This window comes from Macaca mulatta, chromosome 2 (assembly GCF_049350105.2).
Source record: "Macaca mulatta isolate MMU2019108-1 chromosome 2, T2T-MMU8v2.0, whole genome shotgun sequence".
Lineage (NCBI taxonomy): Eukaryota > Metazoa > Chordata > Mammalia > Primates > Cercopithecidae > Macaca > Macaca mulatta.
Genome location: NC_133407.1, coordinates 77,189,491 through 77,213,020, shown reverse-complemented (window position 1 = coordinate 77,213,020; position 23,530 = coordinate 77,189,491). Strand labels below are relative to the sequence as shown.

At 32.1% G+C, this 23,530-nt stretch overlaps 1 protein-coding gene across 2 annotated transcripts in view; it reads left to right on the top strand.

Moving 5' to 3' along the window:
- Window positions 1-6,593: 6,593 nt before the first annotated feature.
- BCHE (butyrylcholinesterase) overlaps window positions 6,594-23,530 on the top strand; it is a 68,304-nt gene continuing 51,367 nt past the window's right edge. For both annotated transcript variants that reach the window (XM_015131685.3, XM_002808333.4), the window contains exons 1-2: window positions 6,594-6,703; window positions 12,859-14,383. In XM_015131685.3, the coding sequence (XP_014987171.1) occupies window positions 12,867-14,383 (1,517 nt within the window). In that variant the 5' untranslated portion in view covers window positions 6,594-6,703; window positions 12,859-12,866. The remainder of the gene's footprint in view (window positions 6,704-12,858; window positions 14,384-23,530) is intronic.

Genomic DNA, 23,530 nt, shown 5'->3' with positions numbered 1-23,530 from the left:
AGTGCTGGCATTTTATTATTATTAACTTGCTTTGACATGAAGTTTATATCATTTCAATAATGAAAATTTGGCAGATCCATCTCTTCCTATTTTCTTAAATATATGCAAAATAAAAATAAATTGGTTCCATAATTTTGTATAAATATCTCTGCCAAATCATCTGAGCATAAAGTCTTAATTTCTATTCTTCCAAATCTTTCTGTGTGTGTGTGTATGTGTGTGTGTGTCTGTATACGTGCACACCACAATGGGATTATATTTTTCATAATGTTCTGCAAGCCACTTCTTCAAGAATTTTCACCTGTTATTTGTTTCTAAGCTAGTACCCCCAAATTATTTAAATTTCCAAAATTTATCCCCCAAGAAACCCATTTCCGGTCATGAACCACATACTGCATGTGATTACGTCTCTTGCATTTTGCCCAGGCTTTCATAGAACTTTACTTTCATTGTTTTGTTGAAATGACCAAGCCAGAATGTTCCACTTTCAGGAATTGTCTGGGTGCTCCATTGAGATACAATTTGTTTCTTTCTTTTGTTTTCTTTATTTCATATAAAGTGGAATTCATATCTAAATGTGATAATAAAAGACTCAAAGTTTTTAGATAGACTAGGTGATATTGTTTACCTAACATTTTACTGATTCTGCTATTTGTGACATTAAGATTTACCGTTTGCTTTAGTTATAAAATTTGGATTGTAATATGTGTGGTTTCTCAAGAACATCATCTATCCAGTTTTCCTTCAGTCATACATCTAGTGGTCTTAACACAATTGTTAATTCTTAACTGAATGAGTATATTCATCAAGTTTTGAAAATTTTTTTCTGCCGTGTTATTCCTTCTACATATATTAATTATCTTTCTTCTTTAAATTAGAGCTGTTCCATAATAACAGGGCTTTTCCTCTCAAATAGTCTTATATTCTATTACCAGATTGTTGATTGAATTCACTTATTATATTTACAGCTAGAGAGAAGGAAATGTTCATAGATCTTACCAGAGTGTTGAGGGATAAAGGACATCGGTACTGCAAATAACTGACATAATTCAGAAAAATTAATTTGTAAATGCACATATTTTATCTTACGTGTAAAGGAAGACATAATTGAAAATGGCTTAAAATATTAACACGGTGAATCTGAGTAAATAGTATATACAAGTTGTTTGCACTGATTCGAAAATTTCCATAAATTTAAAATTGTACAGAAATAAAAAGTTACTTTTTAGGAAATGAATAAACACCTGAAATATGGGTGGTCACAGTTATAAGCAAATGAATTAAAAATAGAACATTTTTATCAAATGAAATGGCAAAAGAGAGAATATGTAACACTAAATTGTGTTTTGGGGCATGAGAACAACATACAGTTTCCTAGACAGCTGGTAAGAGTATAAATTGCTGATGTGTTGTGAAGGTAGTTGGTTGATATATCTTAGTCATAAAAGCATAGATACCTTTAGAAGAATTCTGATTTAAGTAATTCTTCCACAGAAAATAAGAAACATTTAAAAATATTTGTAATTATTAAGTCCATGTTTATGTTACTATTTCCAGGAAAAATTTAAAATAGTCTTCATATACAATAAAAGCAAGTTAGATAAATTATATTGTACCTATACACATAATTAATATATAGGCATATAAATGAAGTTAAAAATATTTGGTAGCATTATTTTGGAAAAATTTAAGATAGGTTATATGAAAGTAGGCTACCAAAGACTATGTGTGATGTATTTTCAAATTAGCTTGAAGCAAAAGGTACAGTTGTGCATGAGAATAAGGAATAAAAAAAAGAAAAAGCATATATATATGGTAGCACAAAAATGTCCTTAGTATCCAGGCTCCAGGACTTTGCCTCTTAGTGTGTAGTTTGTGAATTTCCTCTATCAGCTTCACAGAGGACAGTAGGATAACGCTGTCCTCAAGTCTACTGAAACCAAAGTCCAGGGATGTGGCCTAGAAATCTGGATGTTTAAATAGCACTTTGATTAATTTGATAACATGCTACTTTGCAATTTTTCTGAGAGTGAGACTCCAAGAATAGTCAAGGGTTTGGGAAGAGTAAATTTAAGCCAATTCAGTAAATTAGGTGATAAACAAAGAAGCTTGCTGTTTTTCTCTCTTGGTTTATGTTTTAAAATAATGAGTTTCTCCTTTTATTTGCTCAAGCCCTGAACAATTTAGTTCAGAATTTTTTTTCTTACTTTGATTCTCCTGGCTTTACCAATTCATGAAAATCCACTTGGCATCACATTTCCTTAGAAGCTGTTGCTTTTTCTTGATTTTATTTCTGTTCTTAGAATCTAATATTCTAGTGTCTAACCAAATTGTTGTTTCCTGTAGATCTCTTTCCATAATTCCTTTACCCAAACTATCTGTATCTTGATGTAAAAAGCACCACAGACCTCCCATCACTCACTCTCCCTTAACCCCAAAATATCTATGTGTTATCCCTTGCAGATATCACTTCCTGCAAGGCCTTCCATATTAGTCGCCACAACATCACTAAAGAATTTTATTACCTATGACGCTGGACCTACTTCTAATATCTCTGGAGATATCCACCTTCAAACACCTGCCACATCCAGTTGTGAGGGTCTTGTCCCTGGGCTCCAGAGACATGTTCAGTCTGATTATAAAAACATTTCCCTTTTGTGCCAGAATTGTTGGAAAATTATTTCTATTCAACAGTCTGTGTAGGATTCCAGAAGACTTAATATATATATACATATATATATAAACATATATATACACACACACACATATATACACATATATGTATATGTACTTTGTCCCCATCATATTTGGTTATTCCAATTCTGGGAAAATAAATTAAGAAAATAATTAAAAGATGCACTCAAATATCAATATACAAAATACCTATTGTAATAACACTTACATTAAAAAAGTCAGAAACTAACCTCACTATCTGTATGATTTGGAGCAAGTTACTTAAACCCTTTGTAGCTATATTTTCTCAACTGTAAAATAGGGATAATAATAGTGCTTATTTTAAAGGTAGTCATGAGTTTTAAATGAATTCATGTATTCAAAGTGGATAGAATAGTGCTTTCAAATAATATTTATTACCTAACATTATTGTTATCATCATATAAATAACAAGAGATACAACGAACCATAATATGCCCATATGATAATATATCATACAGTAATCAAAATATTTGAATAGGAAATTAATATTATAAGATAAAAAGCAAGAAGAATGATAATAAGCCATTTGACTACTACTATATTTGTCTGTGTAACTATAACCACATACACATATTTTTAAAAATTGACTGGAATACACAAAATGCTCTTTTCATTCTCTATGATATGTAAAATGTAGAAATATACTTTTCTGGTCTGGATGCAGTGGCTCACATCTGTAATCCCAGCGCTTTGGGAGGCTGAGGCGGGTGGAGCACCTGAGGTCAGGAATTCGACACCAGCCTGTCCAACATAGTGAAATCCTGTGTCTACTAAAAATACAAAAACTAGCGAGATGTGATGGTGGGTGCCTGTAATCTCAGCTACTCAGGAGGCTGAGGAAGGAGAATTGCTTGAACCCAGGAGGCAGAGGCTGCAGTGAGCCGAGATTGTGCCACTGCACTCCAGCCTGGGGGACAGAGTGAGACTCCATCTCAGGAAAAAAAAAAAAATATATATATATATATATACACACACACACACACACATATATGAATACACTTTTCTTTACATCCATATTTATTTCAGAGAACACAGTGCTACTGTAAAAAATGAATAAAATTAATATAAGTTTAGAGCACTTTTTTGGCATCAGTGTGCCTAAGGGAAACTAATGTGTAATACAGGATTAATGTTTTTCACACCATCTCAAATCTTACTGAATGCTGCTATCTAGAAAACAGTGTTAACTGAGTTACAATGGGACCATAAAAGCAAAAAACCACTGTGACTGGCTAACTGAAAGTGATCACAGAGCCAAGACCATAATGATTGTCCTGCCCAGACTTCAGCATATATGGTTGCAAAATCTGAGCAGTATTAGTGCCGTGTCAAGTGTCTTGTGGTATTTCATCAGTGTCGCTTACAAGGCATACTCAACATTTAACAGCAGGATCATTAACCATCCAGGTTGTGAGGTAATGGAATAGTGCTTGCCTACTAACCCTAAAACAAGCTCACTGTGTGTGACCTACATCCTTCCGCTGGATGTGTGTGAGAAAAGGATGACCTCACAGAAGCAAAGCAGCTGCTGTAAGTTGAGCCACAAGGAAGAAACTCCCAAGACAGGAGGAAGAAATGCTTTAGAGGTGCACTGAAATAATGAACTAATGTGGCATAGCTGTGAAATCATGTGAGGAAAAGAACTACAGCGGCAGTAACAGAAGATGGTTCTTTGAAGTAAAGACATTGAGCAGAAGAGAAATTGCCAACTTGTGTAATCAGTTGATGTTGCTAGTTAGCCAGTTTAAACATGCATTAAAGATAAAGATCTGCTTGAAACCAATTATTTTATTGTTTGGCTTCCTGTTTAAAGATGAAAATGAAATATGTGTATATATGTGACATATTTTTACCTAGCAGTGAGTAGATACAGAAAGAGTGTAAAATGCTCTGCTGAATTCACTAACATCACAAAACATTCCTTAATAATTGCCAGGTTTGATAGGCTGACTGTATGTTAACACAGGAAACAATGCAGTAGACTTGTGTTGGAGAGAAGAATTTTGACATTTGGATTTTTAAAAATCATGTATATTGAACCCATGAACTCTCATGTAGAACATCAGATTTACTATATTTTAAACAGAAATGCCATCACTATATAGATCATTGCAAATTTGTCAGTATACTTCCATTTTAAAAGCCTTTTCCTGCTTTAATTGATTTATTAATTAATTTATTTTCTTGAGACAGGATCTCACTCTGTTACCGAGGATGAAGTGCAGTGGCACAATCATGGCTTGTAGCCTCGACCTCCTAGGCTCAGGTGATCCTCTTACCTCACCCGCCTCCCAAGTAACTGGGAATGCAGGCGTGCACCACCATGCCTGACCCATTTTCTTGTAGAAATGGAGTTTTGCTATGTTGCCCAGACTTGTCTAGAACTGCCAGACTGAAGCAATCCATCCACTTAGGCCTCCCAAAATGCTGGGATTACATTCGTGAACCACTGTGCTCCACCTCCTTTTCCTCCTTTTTAGATAGATTATGTATTCTGTACCTTTTGTGTAACTAAGTTGTTATTACATAAACTATATTCTAAATACATTATAAATTATGATCATGATAAATTGTGATCGTGATATTTATTATTGAGTCAATACTGCCTAAGTAACAATTTTCACAGAAAAGATAAGTTTAAAAGACCAAAATGGCTATTCTCTTGGAAGCATTTGATATGAAATAATAGACTAATACAGATTAAAATTCTGTTTCCCAGCGGGTACTAGTGGTAAGAAATATAGCAAGCGTCTGACTTGTATAAACCTTGGCTTTCTCATCTGATGAGGTGGTTAATAATAATAACTCTCATATTTGTTGGAATAATATAAAAGATTTAATGTAAATTGTCAATTATAATGAATGGCATAAATTAGAATTACAACAAATGCCAATTATATTTGTTTGTTTGAAAATTTAACACTCTGTCAAAAGGCAAAAAAAGTGCTCACCTGCAAATATGCTTTCTGTTTACTCCATAGTGAGCCCAAAAGTAAGAGATTTAAAAGTGAAAGCTATCACTTACAGAAGATTCAGAATATACTGCATTGAGAAGATAGGGATTAAAGAGTTTATTAAAGGTTTTTTTTTTTTTTTAATTATTTTCCTGAACATCATTTCAAGAAAGATGAGCGCCAAAGACATAAATATATTCCCCAGAGCATGTGCACTGCCAGTTGACAAATGTGTCTCTTTTATAGAGTTTGGTGAAGGTTATTCATTTTCTTTTTCCTGTCTTGACCAGAAAATTGTGGCTTCTCATCATATATGACTGCCTGCAGGGTCTTCTGAATAGGAAATTACCAATGCTGAAATTTGTATGACTTAAATAAGTGTTGGAGTGTGGGGGTTGAAAGGAGATACATATCAGAGACATTCATTCAGTTAGTAGGACTAAGTTTTTGATTTGCATAGCTTATATATGGAGAATTCTGTTTCCTATTTTCTCTTTTACTATCTTCTCTAGCTGCATAATTAGTACAGATTGAAGCTATAATGGATTTCGATAATAGCACTTCTTTAGAATGATATATACATCTTTAAATATTAAGACAAGCATAGGAAATATGTATATTCTAAAAAATAATTTTTTTAAAGTTTAGATAGTGTTAAAAGAAACATGCATTTTCTGTTACATTTCAGATTATTTTAAAGAAGCTTCTATGTTTTTTTTCTTCATTCTTAGAAGAGTACCTGCAATTGTAAAGCATGAATCCTGTAATACTACTGTAAATGAATCACTATTGCATTCATACCATTAGCTTCTGAACAGATGTCAGAAAGTAAAGACTGGCTGCCTCTAGATCAAGTTGCTGCTGCCAACTCTCGCGAGCTTTGTCAGTAACAGTTGATTGCTACATTCAGTAACACTGAATGTCAGTGCAGTCCAATTTACAGGCTGGAGCAGCAGCTGCATCCTGCATTTCTCTGAAGTATTGCATGATTTTCACTCCTTGAAAAGTTTACCACCTTTGTTGCAGAGAATCGGGTAAGTTGCTCTGAATTTACACCGTCATATAGAGATCCAAGTTACTGTAAAGCTCATTCTGTGGGATAAGAGTGATCTCTTCACGTGTTTGTTGTGTCCCTTTGGTGCTCTGTGGGGAACAGTTACTGAAGCTTGCAAATGGGACAGAGGAAGCGAGCCAGCAGGCACATGCATGAAATCTTCCTATTATTCAGGGAACGCAGACTTTGTTTATTTAACTGCTGAGAAAATAATGAATTTATTCAACTCTGTATAAAGGACCATAGCGCGTGTGGAATCACAGTGATATATATTCTAAGTGAGTTTCCTAAGAAAAAACATTTCATACTGGTTTACCCTTAAATGCATTGTTTATTGAATCTCTCTGTAAAAGTAATCTTCGACTAGTCTTACTTTGTTTTTTTTTTTTTTTTTTTTTTCTTTTTAAGTGGGATACAGTTAATAGTTAACTTATTTTTTGCTGAACTTTTCTCAGTCAACATTTTGTCACCTAAAACTGTAACAATAACAATTGACAAATGAAACATTGAAGTTTATTTTATGTAAAAAAGAAAACCTCTTTTCTAATTTGATTTACGATGATTATGAACATGTCCCCTTTGCCCTTTTTGTTCACTTTTTATATGTTTGTTTAAATTGCGGCAAAATGTTTTACATTTGCTATTATTTTGCTATTATAGAAATAGTAAGCAAATATACCTTCTGCTCATCCTATAATCTTGTAAAACTATTATTTTGATAACAACAGTTCCACTTTAACAAGGGAATCAAATATTAAGGATATAAAATGTATGAATGTTTAAAAGTAAACTGAAATGTGATTTCATTGTTTATGACTTCTATTTTTATATACTTTTATGAGTATGTCTTCTATGTTTTTATGAATATATTTCATGATAATAAACTCGATTAGGAGTTCCTGTCACTAGTCTGTGTAATACCTTTCTTAATATAAACTCATAGTTACAATAAATACAATGACAGTTTACTTACATAAATAGTTACTTTGTTTAAGGATAAGTCTGAGCTTTTAAGGTGTGGCTTTAACATTTGAATAAAAATCTTCAGAATTTTCTCTGGATATGAAATAAAGTAGCCTTTTGGATGCCAAATAAAATTTCTAATTGGATTATCAAAGTTCTGTTATATTCTCCTAATTTTTTTGGTTATCATTTGTTTGAAATGTCCCACTTTTTTAATTGTAAAAATATGTTTGGGATGTACTCCATATTTCATTTTTATAAAATATAAGCTAATAGTAGCTAAATAAGTCACATGTTATCTATAAATTTGGTTCCTTCTTTGATTCATTTCTTGATAAGTGTAATGCATATTTATATTGTATATTATCTTCATTTCGATGGTTTCTTGCCAGCATCTGTTTACTCTTACCGAAATTAGACGGTCCCAGATGTTAAGAGAATTGTAATTGGATAGCAACCTAAGAGAAGATTTAATTTTCAAAGAAGACTCAAGAAATCTCTAACAAATGTTCAAATTATTCACACGATGAAGTTTGTGAATGTTCTTCCTAACTGAGGAAAGATACACATCTTAAGTTTCTTATATCTAATGTAGTGTCTTCTGTATGTATACATGCCTAAGGCATAGCTGAAGAATCCCTGAAAGACAGTGATGTAGTCTATTTATAAACAGACTTCCTCAATTCCCCATTTCACTTAGTCTGCAACAAAACAAGCTTTTAAGTTTGATATAAGATATTGTTGTTCTAATTTCATCAAATACATTTAATAGTGCTTGTTCTAGATCATATTAATATTACCTAGATGGCTCTTTCTCTAACATTTTAAGAGGGTTTATTTCCAAGTAGAAATAAATATTTATTTAATTGTAACTTTTTAAAAGATAGGGAAATTACTACATACACAGGGAAAATATTATGAATATTTGCTTGACCATCCTTTAAAAATTCTTGGCTGGCCCATTATTTTGAAAATCTGTTTGATAGTCAAGTATCCCAAATAAAAGTTCTTTATACAAATTATTTTATCGTACTCATATCTTATAGTATAACATTTTGTATTTTTTCTTAATGTCAGCTAGGCAATTGTGATAGTACCTTCAAAATTGAACTAAAAATGCAAAAAAAAAAAAAAAAGATTTGTCACCTTTTTTATTTGAAATTTATTGTTTTAACAGTTTAGCATTTTCAAAAATTGCCGGTAAATTTTCTCAATTCCAAACTAAAACTCAGTTCCTCCAAAACTCAGTTACCTCAAAAACTCAATTCTTCAAAAACTGTGATTTTCTCAATTCCAAACAAAAACTCCTGTCTTTATTTCCAATATTAAATACTATTTTGATAAGCAAATTGTTCTAAGGTCAGATATACAGCTGTAATTGTGAAAAATGTGCCTCATTCTTTATGATAAACATATTATGTTCTCTTAGAATCATTTAATGAGACAGTATCCAATTGCACCAGAATTTATTGAAAGAAAAATAAGGTTTTATTGAATATATTAATCATTAATAAAAATGTTGAGATATAGACTCAATATTTTTGTTCTATTTTCATTTATTTCTCTTTTGATTGCTCAATTACATGATAAACATATTAAAATGTGTAAAATCTTTTAATGTCAAAGCTACAGAGCAGCATGTTAGAATAGAGAATACCAGATTATAAAAAGGGCAAAGTGATGCTTATTTAAAAAATAAAGTACTGCAATTAAATATAAAAATATTAGCCTACAATACACTAACAGTAAGTATATAAACATCTGCATATTTTTACATTAAAGTACACACTAAATGTCATATAACACTCTGCAACAATACATATGAGTTGGCATTACACTGTCATTCTTGCAGTGAATATATGCTTACAAGGATTGTTTGGATTGTTACTAATTACTTTATTTGCAAGTTGATGACTCAGATATCATTACCAAAAAATTAAAGATTTTAATTCATATATTGTTATATAACAAGATTTACTCAGCACAAAATATAAATATAAACATACAACAAATTTTGTATTAAATCAAATTAAGTGACTTGGGAAGATATTACAACCATTTAGATGTTATAGCAACTATTTAACATAAACAATGAAACCACATTTCATAATTACACAAAACACAAATACAGTTTTGTAATAACTATAGTACTTGCTTTGCAATAAGATTATTAAACTGTTTATAGAACAAGTTTGAAAACTATCAGAGACCAAAATTTATTACAATTCGGAGTTTGCTTTCTAAAGACAAACTAATATTCAACTAAAATCAAGAAAAAAAACAGATGATTTTTGCATTAGACTTAGAAGAACATTGACTGAACTAGGCAAGAGGGAGAATGGATACAACCAGGGATGCTACAATTAATTTATTAAATTGCAGCTTAGAATGAACAGTCCAATCAGCTTTGCACCTTATTCACTTTTTCTTCCTAGAGGATGTTTTCAAAAAAGAAAATAAAAAATCATACTAGCACTTTGTTTTTCTCCGGGTGCTATCCTGCGTTTATTTATGAGAAAGGGATTAGTGGTTATCAGAAAGAAAAAAGAACTGAAGCAGTAGTGCCTCTAAAACTTTGATTATGTCTGAAATGTTATTAGTGTCAGGTAATAGGAAACTTTAACTCATTGTTATATTTTATTTATTTACTATGATTTATGATACAGTCATACAATACACAATGATGTTTCAATCAATAATGGTGGTCTTATGCAATTATAATATAGTATTTTCACTGTACCTTTTCTGTGCATACATACACATACAGTTACCATTTTCTAACAATTGCCTACAGTATTCAGTATAGGAACATGTTGTACAGATTTGTAGCCTAGATGCAACAGCCTATACCATATAGCCTAAAAGTGTGGTAGGCTATAGCATCTAAGTTTACGTGAGTACACTTATAATATGTACACAATGATAAAATCGCCTAACAATGCATTTCTGAGAATGTATCCCTCTCATTAAGTGGCATTTGACTGTACAACAAATTGCATTTATTATTATATAATAGTACCTAAATATCATGAATGTAGAAATGCTGTTAAAAATATATTTTAATTATGTTTTATTGATCTTAGCACACATCTAATTCTACCAAACAGAACTGAAAAAATAATAATCTTGTAGCTTGATTTTTTTTAAACCTTATTATTATAGCAGTCCTTTTATATGTAAATATATATGCATATACATATGGATATTGTTAAAATTAGATATAGATATAGATATAGATATATCCATTAAGTATCAAGCCCTGAACCAAATGCTCCAGACCATGAATTAATCAATTCAGATATTTATTGGGATAAAAAATACTTGTAGGTCACCAGATGTCCTATGACCATTGGTGAATTAGGCTGATTTGAAATATGATATCCTAGGTCTGGGACATAGACATTAGAATGGTTATTTATTCTCTTTGTTTTGAGAAATCTAAATTAAATAAAGAAAAAAACTAATACAAATGCTTAGTGTTTGTAGGATTCGTTCATTGGTTGTGTAGGTTGGATTGCAACTTGAGAAAAAATAAAGGAAAGACTTTGTACATTAATGGATCTTTGTTATTATTATGTGAATGAGAATCAGTATTTGCAATTGACTATTTTAGTCGGGTTTCTTTCAGTTACATAAACACTTTAGTTCTTTTATGGCCAGGCGTGGTGGCTCATCCTGTAATCCCAGCTCTTTGAGAGGCTGAGGCAGGCAGATCACTTGAGGTCAGGAGTTTGAGACCAGCCTGGCCAACATGGTGAAACCCCATCTCTACTAAAATACAAAAATTAGCTGGGAGTGGTGGCACACATCTGTAATCCCAGCTACTTGGGAGACTGAAGCAGAAGAATCGCTTGAGCCCAGGAGGTGGAAGTTGCAGTGACCTGAGATCGTATCACTGCATTCTAGCTTGGTGACAGAGTGAGACTCCATCTCAAAAAAAAAAAAAAAAAAAAGGCATTAGTTCTTTTAAATGATATTTGCATTACATTTTGCTGTCCCTTTTTGTCACAGTTCCCAAATCTGATTTTTAATTTCTTTCTTATTGAAAAGAAACTCATGTCTGCATTATGAATTTCTGATAAAACGTTGATCTCCCCAATAGTCTATGTCATCCATTAAATATTGTTTAATATTTCATAAATGTCAAATACTTATGATTTTGTAGGTTACAAAGATTATTTTTGCTTCTGCCATGTGGCCCAATAGTTTCTAAGCTTCGATCCTGTAATTTCAGTCATTTTTTTCCACTATAAAAATGCAAGTAATTCTGACTGTGCTAACACATTTAGCTTCACTAGTTGCATATACTTTAATCTGTTAACAAATTGCTATAACAAATCTTAATACATAGTTGAGTAATACTGAGTATAAAATTCCTCTTAAGCCACAGTCTTCTCCCAGACATTACAATACTAGCCCCTGCTTCTCTCTATTGACATTATAAATGTTATACAGAGTCCCTCATGTTTATTAAATTTTAGAGAAATTACCTGGAATATATCCTCAGCCTTCACTTTTTATTTTTCCATAGCCCTTACCAGTGGTGGCATGTTTGTTAGCTTTCACAGTTTGTAGAATAATGGTGACTACCATATATTCGTTACTTAATATTCTATGAATAATTTGTCTAAATTATCTTCAGTTTATATACTAGAGGAAGATACCGTACAGAGGAAGATATCACTTGGCAAAAGGGACCACCGAAAAGACAAAGAAAACAGAAAAGGACAATAATGACAATCTATTGATCCTTAAAAATTCTTAACCTACTTAACAGTGCTGCCAAGAACCAGCCAGTCATGATATTTCAGAGAATATATGAACTTGTATTTTCTCCTCTTACCAAGGTAGAAATTATATCTGATGTCGGTAGACTACTGTTTACTGCTTTTTTGGTGGAACTGTACATATAGTCAGAAGTAATATTAAATTTGACTAAGACAAACATTCTACTAGCTCTTCCTTACAAAGCTTTAGCAATAAATATCCCCAAAATGAATATTTTTTATTTTCCATTCCACTATTTTTTTTTCTAAATTGAAAACTAAAATATCTCTTGTTTTCATAATTTGTAGAATTACTAACTACTATATTTTAGATAATTATCATCAGTAAAGTATAATATGCTGTATGCAGAAGGCTTATAAAACATTATACTTACCTCTCTTTCAGAAATCAATATGCATAGCAAAGTCACAATCATATGCATCAGATTACTCTTTTGGTTTCTTTTGCTCTGCATGCTTATTGGAAAGTCACATACTGAAGATGACATCGTAATTGCAACAAAGAATGGAAAAGTCAGAGGGATGAACTTAACAGTTCTTGGTGGCACGGTAACAGCCTTTCTTGGAATTCCCTATGCACAGCCACCTCTTGGTAGACTTCGATTCAAAAAGCCACAGTCTCTGACCAAGTGGTCTGATATTTGGAATGCCACAAAATATGCAAATTCTTGCTATCAGAACATAGATCAAAGTTTTCCAGGCTTCCATGGTTCAGAGATGTGGAACCCAAACACTGACCTCAGTGAAGACTGTTTATATCTAAATGTATGGATTCCGGCACCTAAACCAAAAAATGCTACTGTAATGATATGGATTTATGGTGGTGGTTTTCAGACTGGAACATCATCTTTACATGTTTATGATGGCAAGTTTCTGGCTCGAGTTGAAAGAGTTATTGTAGTGTCAATGAACTATAGGGTGGGTGCCCTTGGATTCTTAGCTTTGCCAGGAAATCCTGAGGCTCCAGGGAACATGGGTTTATTTGATCAACAGTTGGCTCTTCAGTGGGTTCAAAAAAATATAGCAGCCTTTGGTGGAAATCCTAAAAGTGTAACTCTCTTTGGAGAAAGTGCAGGAGCAGCTTCAGTTAGCCTGCATTTGCTTTCTCCTGGAAGCCATCCATTGTTCACCAGAGCCATTCTACAAAGTGGATCCTCTAATGCTCCTTGGGCAGTAACATCTCTTTATGAAGCTAGGAACAGAACATTGACCTTGGCTAAATTGACTGGTTGCTCTAGAGATAATGAGACTGAAATAGTCAAGTGCCTTAGAAATAAAGATCCCCACGAAATTCTTCTGAATGAAGCATTTGTTGTCCCCTATGGGACTCTCTTGTCAGTAAACTTCGGTCCAACCATGGATGGTGATTTTCTCACTGAAATGCCAGACATATTACTTGAACTTGGACAATTTAAAAAAACCCAGATATTGGTGGGTGTTAATAAAGATGAAGGGACAGCTTTTTTAGTCTATGGTGCTCCTGGCTTCAGCAAAGATAACGATAGTATCATAACTAGAAACGAATTTCAGGAAGGTTTAAAAATATTTTTTCCAGGCGTGAGTGAGTTTGGAAAGGAATCCATCCTTTTTCATTACACAGACTGGGTAGATGATCAGAGACCTGAAAACTACCGTGAGGCGTTGGATGATGTTGTTGGGGATTATAATATCATATGCCCTGCCTTGGAGTTTACCAAGAAGTTCTCAGAATGGGGAAATAATGCCTTTTTCTACTATTTTGAACACCGATCCTCCAAACTTCCGTGGCCAGAATGGATGGGAGTGATGCATGGCTATGAAATTGAATTTGTCTTTGGTTTACCTCTGGAAAGAAGAGTTAATTACACAAAAGCTGAGGAAATTTTGAGTAGATCCATAGTGAAACGGTGGGCAAATTTTGCAAAATATGGGTAAGTGCTGATTTTTGTCGTTGTTCTCTGACTTGGTTTGATCTGTTTTGCTTAGTTTTGCTTGGTCTCTGGGGAAAACTTTATTATAAAGACACAGAAATGTTTTAATTATTTATTCTATTTGTACCAAAGCTGGTTTTATTTTTTCTTATGAAGTGCATTTCAACTCCCTGTGTCAGAGTGTTTAAAAGAAATCATCATCATAGAAATTTTATTTAAAAAGTCTTCCGATTTTATCTCCAGAATATTTCAAAGCATTTCAACAATGTTAGCCGAAGTTTGTATAGAAAAAGATGCTTAGTTGGAGAACTAAAATTAATGTGAGAATACTTTTTAACCTGCAATTTTACAAAGTTCACAGATTGAGGTCAGAGTAGGACTATTTCTTTCCAAGTTCTTCAGCTTGGTACCGTGATACCTGATACATGAAGTAATACATCTCTGCTTAGGAAATTGAAGGAACATGGTGGTGATGCAATTGGCCCTCAGATTACCCAAAATACACAACATTTGCCATTGTATTGTTTGGTTTTTATATTTTTCCTAATAGACCTGTTCAGATTTGAGGCAGCCTGTGTTTCACTGGGGCCACGAGGGTTTAGTTAAGCTGTTCTCCACCCGAGCAGTCTTATGGCTGATATTAGATAATCAGAGACATTACAAATAACATATTTCCCCCACATATTATAAATACTGTGATATTATGTCCTCAAGAGTCAGAAGAAAATAACCATTTACAATATATTTTTTAAATGCATGCATGTATCTATAGAAAATATTTTTTTTTCCTTCCACTACATTTGTAAACCAAAACCACATTTTATACATGGGAGTAAATTGTACCAATGTGAATAATTTTTAAAAAACAGAAATTTAGAAATTTATTTATACAAGAAGTGTTTACATAAATCATAAATTGATTGATGCAGTAATTCAGTCTTTCACACTATCTTTTATAACTAAACAAAACGCTGATAGTTACATTACTGCTCTCTGGTGTTCTTTTCCACCCTCCATTTGGAATTCTTTGTACTTCATGTCACTGTATGTATATTTCTACAATATCAATTGTACAATTCTTTTCAAATTGTTTAATACTTATTCACTGTGGAAAAAGTTATAATTCTTCCACCCAACATTGAAAGGCCTCTATAATCTTGCTGCAACTCACATTACTCAGTAACACCAGGTTCTGGGTGAGCCAGTTATCTCACTAATACTAAAGATTCTCAGCTTAACTGCACCTTAGAACTTTCTTCTAGCAATATGCCCTGTTTAAAACACCTCTTTCCTCTTTAATGACAAAGTGCTACATTTTTGAAGTCTTAATCTACTACACATCTCATGCAGCATTTCTTTAATTACTAGAGGTGCAGTTGCTTCAGACCTATTGTTCACTCTCACAGAAGTTGACTGTAACTGGTCTATTTCCTCTTTCATTGTAAGCTGTTCCTCCTCAACTATACTAAACTACCCTCTTGAAACAGAATCTGTGGTTTTGATTTGATATTCATTGAATTACTATGATGGGTATCTATCATACTTAACAAATATTTGGCTAATGATTGAATGAGAGCTGGTAAAAGGTAGTATGAGTAAAAAATATTATATTGCCTTTTCAAGATATGTGGTTTATTATATTACCTGTGGCTGTAAAATATTTAATTCTTTGTCAACATCAGCATAAATTTCTGCTCAAGGAATGAAGCATCAGCTTATTTTTAGAGCTATATTAGAATTACTTATATCTCATTCTGCTCTCTCCCTCGAGGCTTTATCCATATTGCATCATTTATATATGTTTTTATTTCTTTCTTTAAATTCTAGGGACTGTAAATAATTTAAGGATTTAAGGATAATTTTTTAAATTATTGAAACCTAAATTTTTCAAAAGACTTCATTTCTTTCGCATGTTGCAATAATTAAAGAATTTACATTTTCTTGTTTCACAATGGAGAACACAAAGAATCAGATGTGTTAAATGCCTTGTTTTTGGCACCCATATAACAGACCAAAAAAGAAAATCTTTGACAATAGGATTAATTATTTAATAATTATTTATTTTATTAATTATTTAATAAGGTTATTTAATATTAGCCTTATAATGGGAAATAAATAAAAATTAACATTTTAATAATAATAAATATATGTAATGGAGCTCATAAGCTATAAAAAGTTAAACTGTAAAGTAGTGTAGCAATGACAAGATGTTATTTTAGCAATTTTATTCACAGACGATATTTGCACAGTTGAACAGAGATAATAACACTATATATTCGTGTTAAGGGTTGATTTGATGTCAAGCATAATGTTAATATCCTGATGTTCATTATCTATTTTCAAAGTATACATGTGAATTAATATAGAAGCTTTGAATAATTAAGTGAACTGCAGTGAAAACAAAGTTGACAACTGTTAAGTCTGGAAATCTATCCACATCTTTCTGACTACAGACTTGATGTCCCAAATCTGTAATTTCCAAGGTCAAAGACTTTCCTCCTAGGACCCTTTCTTTCTACCCCCCAGGAACATTTAACAATGTCTGGAGCCCTTTTTGAGAGTCACTATTGGGGGAACAGATGAAGGCCCAGCATGCTGCTAAACACCCTGTAATGCACAGGGCAGCACTCCACAGTGATATAATTATTCTTTCCAAAATGTAAATAATGCCAAGATTGAGAAACTCTGCTAGTCTCTACTTCCTCAGAACTTCAAAATGTCTTATTAAGAAAGTAAAAGTAGAATTGGAGCTATGATTATCATTTAGGAAAATGAGTTTTCAAGTTCATGATTCATGAAATGTTTTGATAAATTCTTCTTAATTAGTAAATCTATGTGCATTATTTATAATCTTCATTGAAATATAATGTACATACTATAAAAAATATACATAATAAACATACAGATCAGTAAGTTTTGCCAATATGTACTACTCCATAAAGATAAAGCATAATTCCATTGCCTCAGAATAAAGTCCCCCCACCTCTTTGCAAACAGTCCTCTTACGCCCCATGTCCAGTCAATCACTGATTCTATTTTTATTATAGATTAGTTTTACCTTTTCTGGAATTTTATATTCATGATATCATAGCTTATATATCATAGCTTATATATGTGTCTGGCTTCTTTTGCTCAGCATAACAGAGCCGCAATTCATCTGTGTTGTATGTGTAAGGAGTTTATTTGTTATTCACTGCTAAGTACTATTTCCTGTGGATGATTGTATAACTGCTTGTTTATCCATTCACCCATGCGTTGTTTCTTTTTGGGGGTATTATGACTAGCGTTCTATGAATATTTTTCTGGAAGACTTTTGTCTTGTACAAAATCTGTAGAAGATTTTGTTTTTCTCTTATTTTGAGTAAAAGTGAGAGGAATTGCAGGAACATATATAAGCACATGCTTATTTTTTTAAAGAAATTGTTCAACCATTTTCCTTAGTTGAGAACTTTATACTCCCAAAAGCAATGACGTACCAGAGCCCCACTTGTTTCACATCTTCAGCATCACTCGCAACTAATCAATCTTCAATTTTAGCTGTTCTTCTGGCTTTGTAATGACATCTCTTTGTGCTTTTACTTTGTTTCTCTCTGATGGATATAGATGTGGAACATCTTTTCTTATGCTAACTGGTCACTGGTATTTTTTCTATTTTGAAATGTTTAAATCTTTTGCAATTTTTTACTGGGTTTATCTCTCATTGACTTGTAAGAATTCTTATATATTTAAGATACATATCCTATGTACTTTCAGTATTTTTCCCCAATTTTTATCTTACTTTGATTTTTGACATGTTGAATTTCAGTGAATCTCAGCTTATTAATTTATTTCCATCTTATCAAATAAGTATTTCCCTACACCAACATTTGTAAAGACTGTTTTTTTTTCTGTTTTTTTTTTTTTTTTTTTTGCTTTATGGTTTTAGATTTTTACTTTTGATTCATAATATATTTAAATTCATACCTGTGAACTTTTAATGTAAGGGTTGAGGTTCATTATTTCCCATATAAGTATTCAGATATTACATCACTCTTCATTAGAAAAGACACTTCTTTACTTACTAAATTACCTAGGCTACTTTCTTGAAAATCAACTGACCATATATGTGTGGATATGAATGAGTACATTTTATTCTGTCACACTAAATGGTCTTATGTCTATTTTTATGCCAGTACTGGAGTGTCTTATATAGTATGTCTACACAGTATTTTTTTAATTGGAGAGTTTAAAGGAGTACATTTTGTTTTCACAAACAAAACTTTTGATTTGAAAAAAAAAAACAAAACACTTATGTCTATTTTAGTTTTGCATTTCTAAATAAAGATTAGAATCAGTTTCTCAGTTTTCACAAAAGCTGATGAGGTGTTGAAATTATTGATTAATATAAAGAGAATGTTTATATTAACATTACTGCTTTTTAAATCCATGAATATGGTTTACCTTTCCTTTTATTTTGTTATGTTTTTAGTTTTTATAAATATTTAAAAGTTTTATATGTACAGTCCTTGAATATATTTAACTAAATTTATCCCTAAGAGTTTTATGTATTCTAAAATTTAGATTTTGCTAGTATCTAACTATACACTTGATTTTCTATGTCATGCTACCTTGCTAATTTCATGTATAAAGTTTAGTAGATTTATTAATATTTTTAATTTGGGGGTTACATAAGCTATTTTCTGTGAATGGTTGTGGACAGTCGGCTTCTTCCTTTTCAATATTTATATCTGTTGTTTTCTTGTTGATGATTTTGTCATTGCATTCTCTAGGATTGTTAGCACAATATTAAATAATAGATGTGAAAGCATATAGTTTCAAATCTTAGAGGGAATGAGTTCATCTTTTTAGTATTGTCTGTATTAACTATAGTTTTGCCCTATATTAAATTTAGGAAATTCTCCTCTGTTCCTATTTCTTGAGAGTTCTTATTATAAATAGATATTAAATTGTGACAAATGCTCTTTCTGCTTCTATCGAAAGGACCATCGTGTTTTTGTTGCTTTGTTTTCTCATTAATTTTGTTAGTGTGGTGAATTATATTAAAACAATCTTGAATTCCTGGAATAAAAACAACTTTGTCATAATACAGTGTCATTTTTATATTGCTTTCTAATAATAATACAATTTATTGATGTTTTCCTCTTATTCATGAGGAATATCAGTATATAATTTTATTTATTTTAATTTATTTGTAAAGCTTTCATGTAAGAATAATCTTAGGCTGAACATGGTGACTCATGCCTATAATCCTGCCACTTTGGGAAGCCAAGGCAGGAGGATTGCTTGAAGTCTGAAGTTTGAGACTAGCCTGAGCAACAAAGTGAGAGAGTTCATCTCTACATTAAAAAAAAAAAAAAAAAAAAAAATGTTGGGAGGCTGAGGCAAGAGGATCACTTGGGCCCAGGAATTCATGGCTGTAGTGGGCTATGATCATGGCCCTGCACTGAAGCCTGGATGACAGAACAGATCTCATCTCTGAGAAAAAAAAAAAATGTAGTAATCTTCCTTCTGCCTCAAGATTTTTTAGTTTGCATACCATTGGGATTATTTAAGTCTTTAAATATTTAACATATTTCATCAATGAAACCACTTAGATCTGGAGTTTTCCTGATGGGAAAATATCTTATTATAAATATACTACTTCATAGGATATAGAGCTATCTAGACATCTATTCCTTCTTGATTCAGTAATGATAGTTTATAGTTTTCAAGGATTATTTTTCCAGTTATTCCATTATCAATTGGCATTCCTCTTCTCTTAACTGTCATAGGTTTGCATTGCCCATTATCCAGTTTCTGAAATTCATTGCCTTGTTTGTTTTGTCCAGTATTATAATTGTTTATGATGAGAAGGCTAATCTCACCTTATCATGGATGAAGGTGAAAGTCCAACACTTTCCTCTCCATTGGTATTTTAAGGGCATCTTAACCTTTATAGATCTCATTCAATTATATAAAACTCATTTTTCAGTTACTTTATAAATTATGAAAGAGATGGAAGGTTTTCAAATTCGATTTCTTAATAAAATTAAAGGTTATTTTGAGCTAACACTAAAGGATATTCAGATTTGGTGTCTTCAGTTTCGGTGTTTTAAGATTTCTTACAAAATAGAAGTCACAATATAATTTAGGCCTTTGCTAACTGGAATTGCTACCTATATATATTTTATTTGCTTTTGTTCTTCCTCTAATGCTACCTGTAGAAATGAACTTAAAATTTTACCTAAATAGCACACAGGTCTATATGTGCATTATGTCTATTACATTATAATATATGCAAAAATATCAGTACAACATAATACGTCTACCAATCACCCATCCAAGAAATAACTTGATAGTGAAAAAAATTAAGTTATCAGAACTTAATGAAATATTGTCAATACTATCCCAATGGTACAGAAAATTGGTGAAATTAAACTTGGGTTATGAGAAAGACTAGAGCACTAAAGAAGGAAAATATGCCAAATGTAATTAGTAAGATAGTATAAAATGGAGGTTATCATTATTTCAAAACCCCTCCAGCTTCTTTCTACTCCTGCAGATAATCTTTTCTTTACAATATCCTCCCTTGGTACTATCTTCATTCAGAGCTTCTTCAGTGTAAAATCTCAGAGAAAACCATTCACAGTGCAGTTACACGGCCTTCCAGATCATGTGTGATAGCCAATGTAATGTGCCCAGTGTCAATCTTTCTACAGATCCTTTGTATATGTAAACGTAGGCAAACTACTTAAAATTTCGTGGAATTTTTTTCTAATCTGTAAAATGGGAATATAAATATAACTATCTCATTTCCATCAAAACTTGTTGTTGACAGAAAATTATATTCCTCTTGTCTATTTAAAAAAAATCAGTTATTTATTTCTCATGCTCTAATCTCATCTAAGATTAAACTTAGATTCTGTGCCAAAAAAAAGTACAATTGTTTAATTTCCTGACTCAAAACTACTTAATTAATCAATTAAGCTTTCAAATAAATACAGGTAAACTTCAATATTGAGGCAATTGGCCGGGCGCGGTGGCTCACGCCTGTAATCCCAGCACTTTGGGAGGCCGAGGCGGGCGGATCACAAGGTCAGGAGATCGAGACCACGGTGAAACCCCGTCTCTACTAAAAATACAAAAAATTAGCCGGGCGCGGTGGCGGGCGCCTGTAGTCCCAGCTACTCAGGAGGCTGAGGCAGGAGAATGGTAAACCCAGGAGGCAGAGCTTGCAGTGAGCCGAGATCGCGCCACTGCACTCCAGCCTGGGCGACAGAGCGAGACTCCGTCTCAAAAAAAAAAAAACAATATTGAGGCAATTTACTTGCTTCTATACTTATTCATTCATTCATTCATTCATTCATTCATTCAGAGCCTCTTATTTATTTATCATTTATTTATTCAGAACCTCTCTGAAATGATTAATATTTTCTAATGCTTTTTGCCAGGAATAAATGTTCTGACATGTCACTTTTATTTTGTCCTGTTTTGATATCATAAAATCACAAGCTACTTAACAAAGTAATTTGAAAGTAACATCATAGGACACCAGCTGCTATTCTCATATCAAAATATTTTATTTATTATGTATTCCCTTACACTTTAAGGAAATTTATCACAGAATGAGCGATTTATTAAACTTGAACAAAAATGTATTAATAAATTTTTCACTACTGAAGTTAACTGATCTGGAAAAAAGTAAATGAGAACAGTTCTTGATGTTTGTAATGGGAAGTGGGTAAGACTAAATTACATGCTAAGCCAAATGTTGTTAATACACAAGATATTTTAAAATGATCGGGACAGTTTGAAAATAGATATTCACCTTTTTACTAAATTTTAATTGTAATAATCAGAAATTGCAGATTTGACAGATTCCTAAAGGAATCAATTTTGTTTCTGATTTGAGATACACACACCCACACTGAAGGAAGGGTGGCCATATAGATGTCCATAATGTCATTAAAATACCTGAAATACACTCAATAATTTATTCTCTAAAGCTTTTAATGTAGTTTTAATTTAATAATATTTAACGTTTAATTTGTATATTTTTATATGACACAATAAAAAATGGATTGAAATAATAGTATTTTAACATCACTTATTTCCCAAATGGGTATATTTTCTTGATGCGCGCTCTCTCTCTCTTTTTTTTTTATTGGAACCATTCCATGTTTTTAAAGGACAACAGAAAAACAGGGTAAAGGTCAAAGAAATTATGGGTGGAGAAATCATGCTACTTCATTCTAAATGTCTGCATAGGAATTTAGCATATATTTATACTTATTATATAGTATTTGTGCAAATCCCTTCACCAAGAAATTAACTTGCAAAGTATAATTGAATTTACATTTTGTTATGTTTTTCAAATAATAAATATTATAGAACTTCACCACAGTACAATTCTTAGAGGTGTCTTCAATATATCAAAATAATAACTGTTAAAGATATTCTTAACATGAACAGTGTACTATCACAACAATAAGGTGTGAGGTATGTGCATTCTATTATTAGAATTTAAAAATGCTGAAATGATGAGACTATCTAACATTTTTTAAGTGAGAAAAGTGTGTTCCACAGAAGAAAAGTGAATTGCAACTAATAGGTGACAGAACAAAGATTAACTGTGACTCAAGGCTATTAACTTTCATTTCCTTGTATTATACATTCGCCAGGCTGCCTTCACCATGGATTCTTTAAAGCAGTCATTAAGTATGCTTACAAAATGCATTTGGTTGCAAACTTGTAATTTTAAATGTTAGTGTGCTTATACCTGCTTGGTTAATGTTATAGAGGTAAGGGCAGAGAACAGACTAAAATTAGACATCATGAGACTCAGAGGCAAGTTTAAGTTTGTGAGACTGTCATCTGGCCATCTAGTCCAATTATTCTCAGACTTATAATTAGATTTTCTGACAGATAATAGTTCATGTGGTTTCCAGAGTGAAGAAAAAAATTTTTACCCTCTGATTCTATAATTATTTGTGGTATATTATTATAATTAACCCAATGGAACATTTTCATGACTTTGAAAAAGAATCAGCGCTTAATACCCTTGAATTTATGTTATTGCTATCATAATAGCATCAATGTTCTATCACTTTAAATCCTTTTTTTTCTCCTTAGAAATTAATTTAGGAGTTACTCAGAAATGAATAAGGC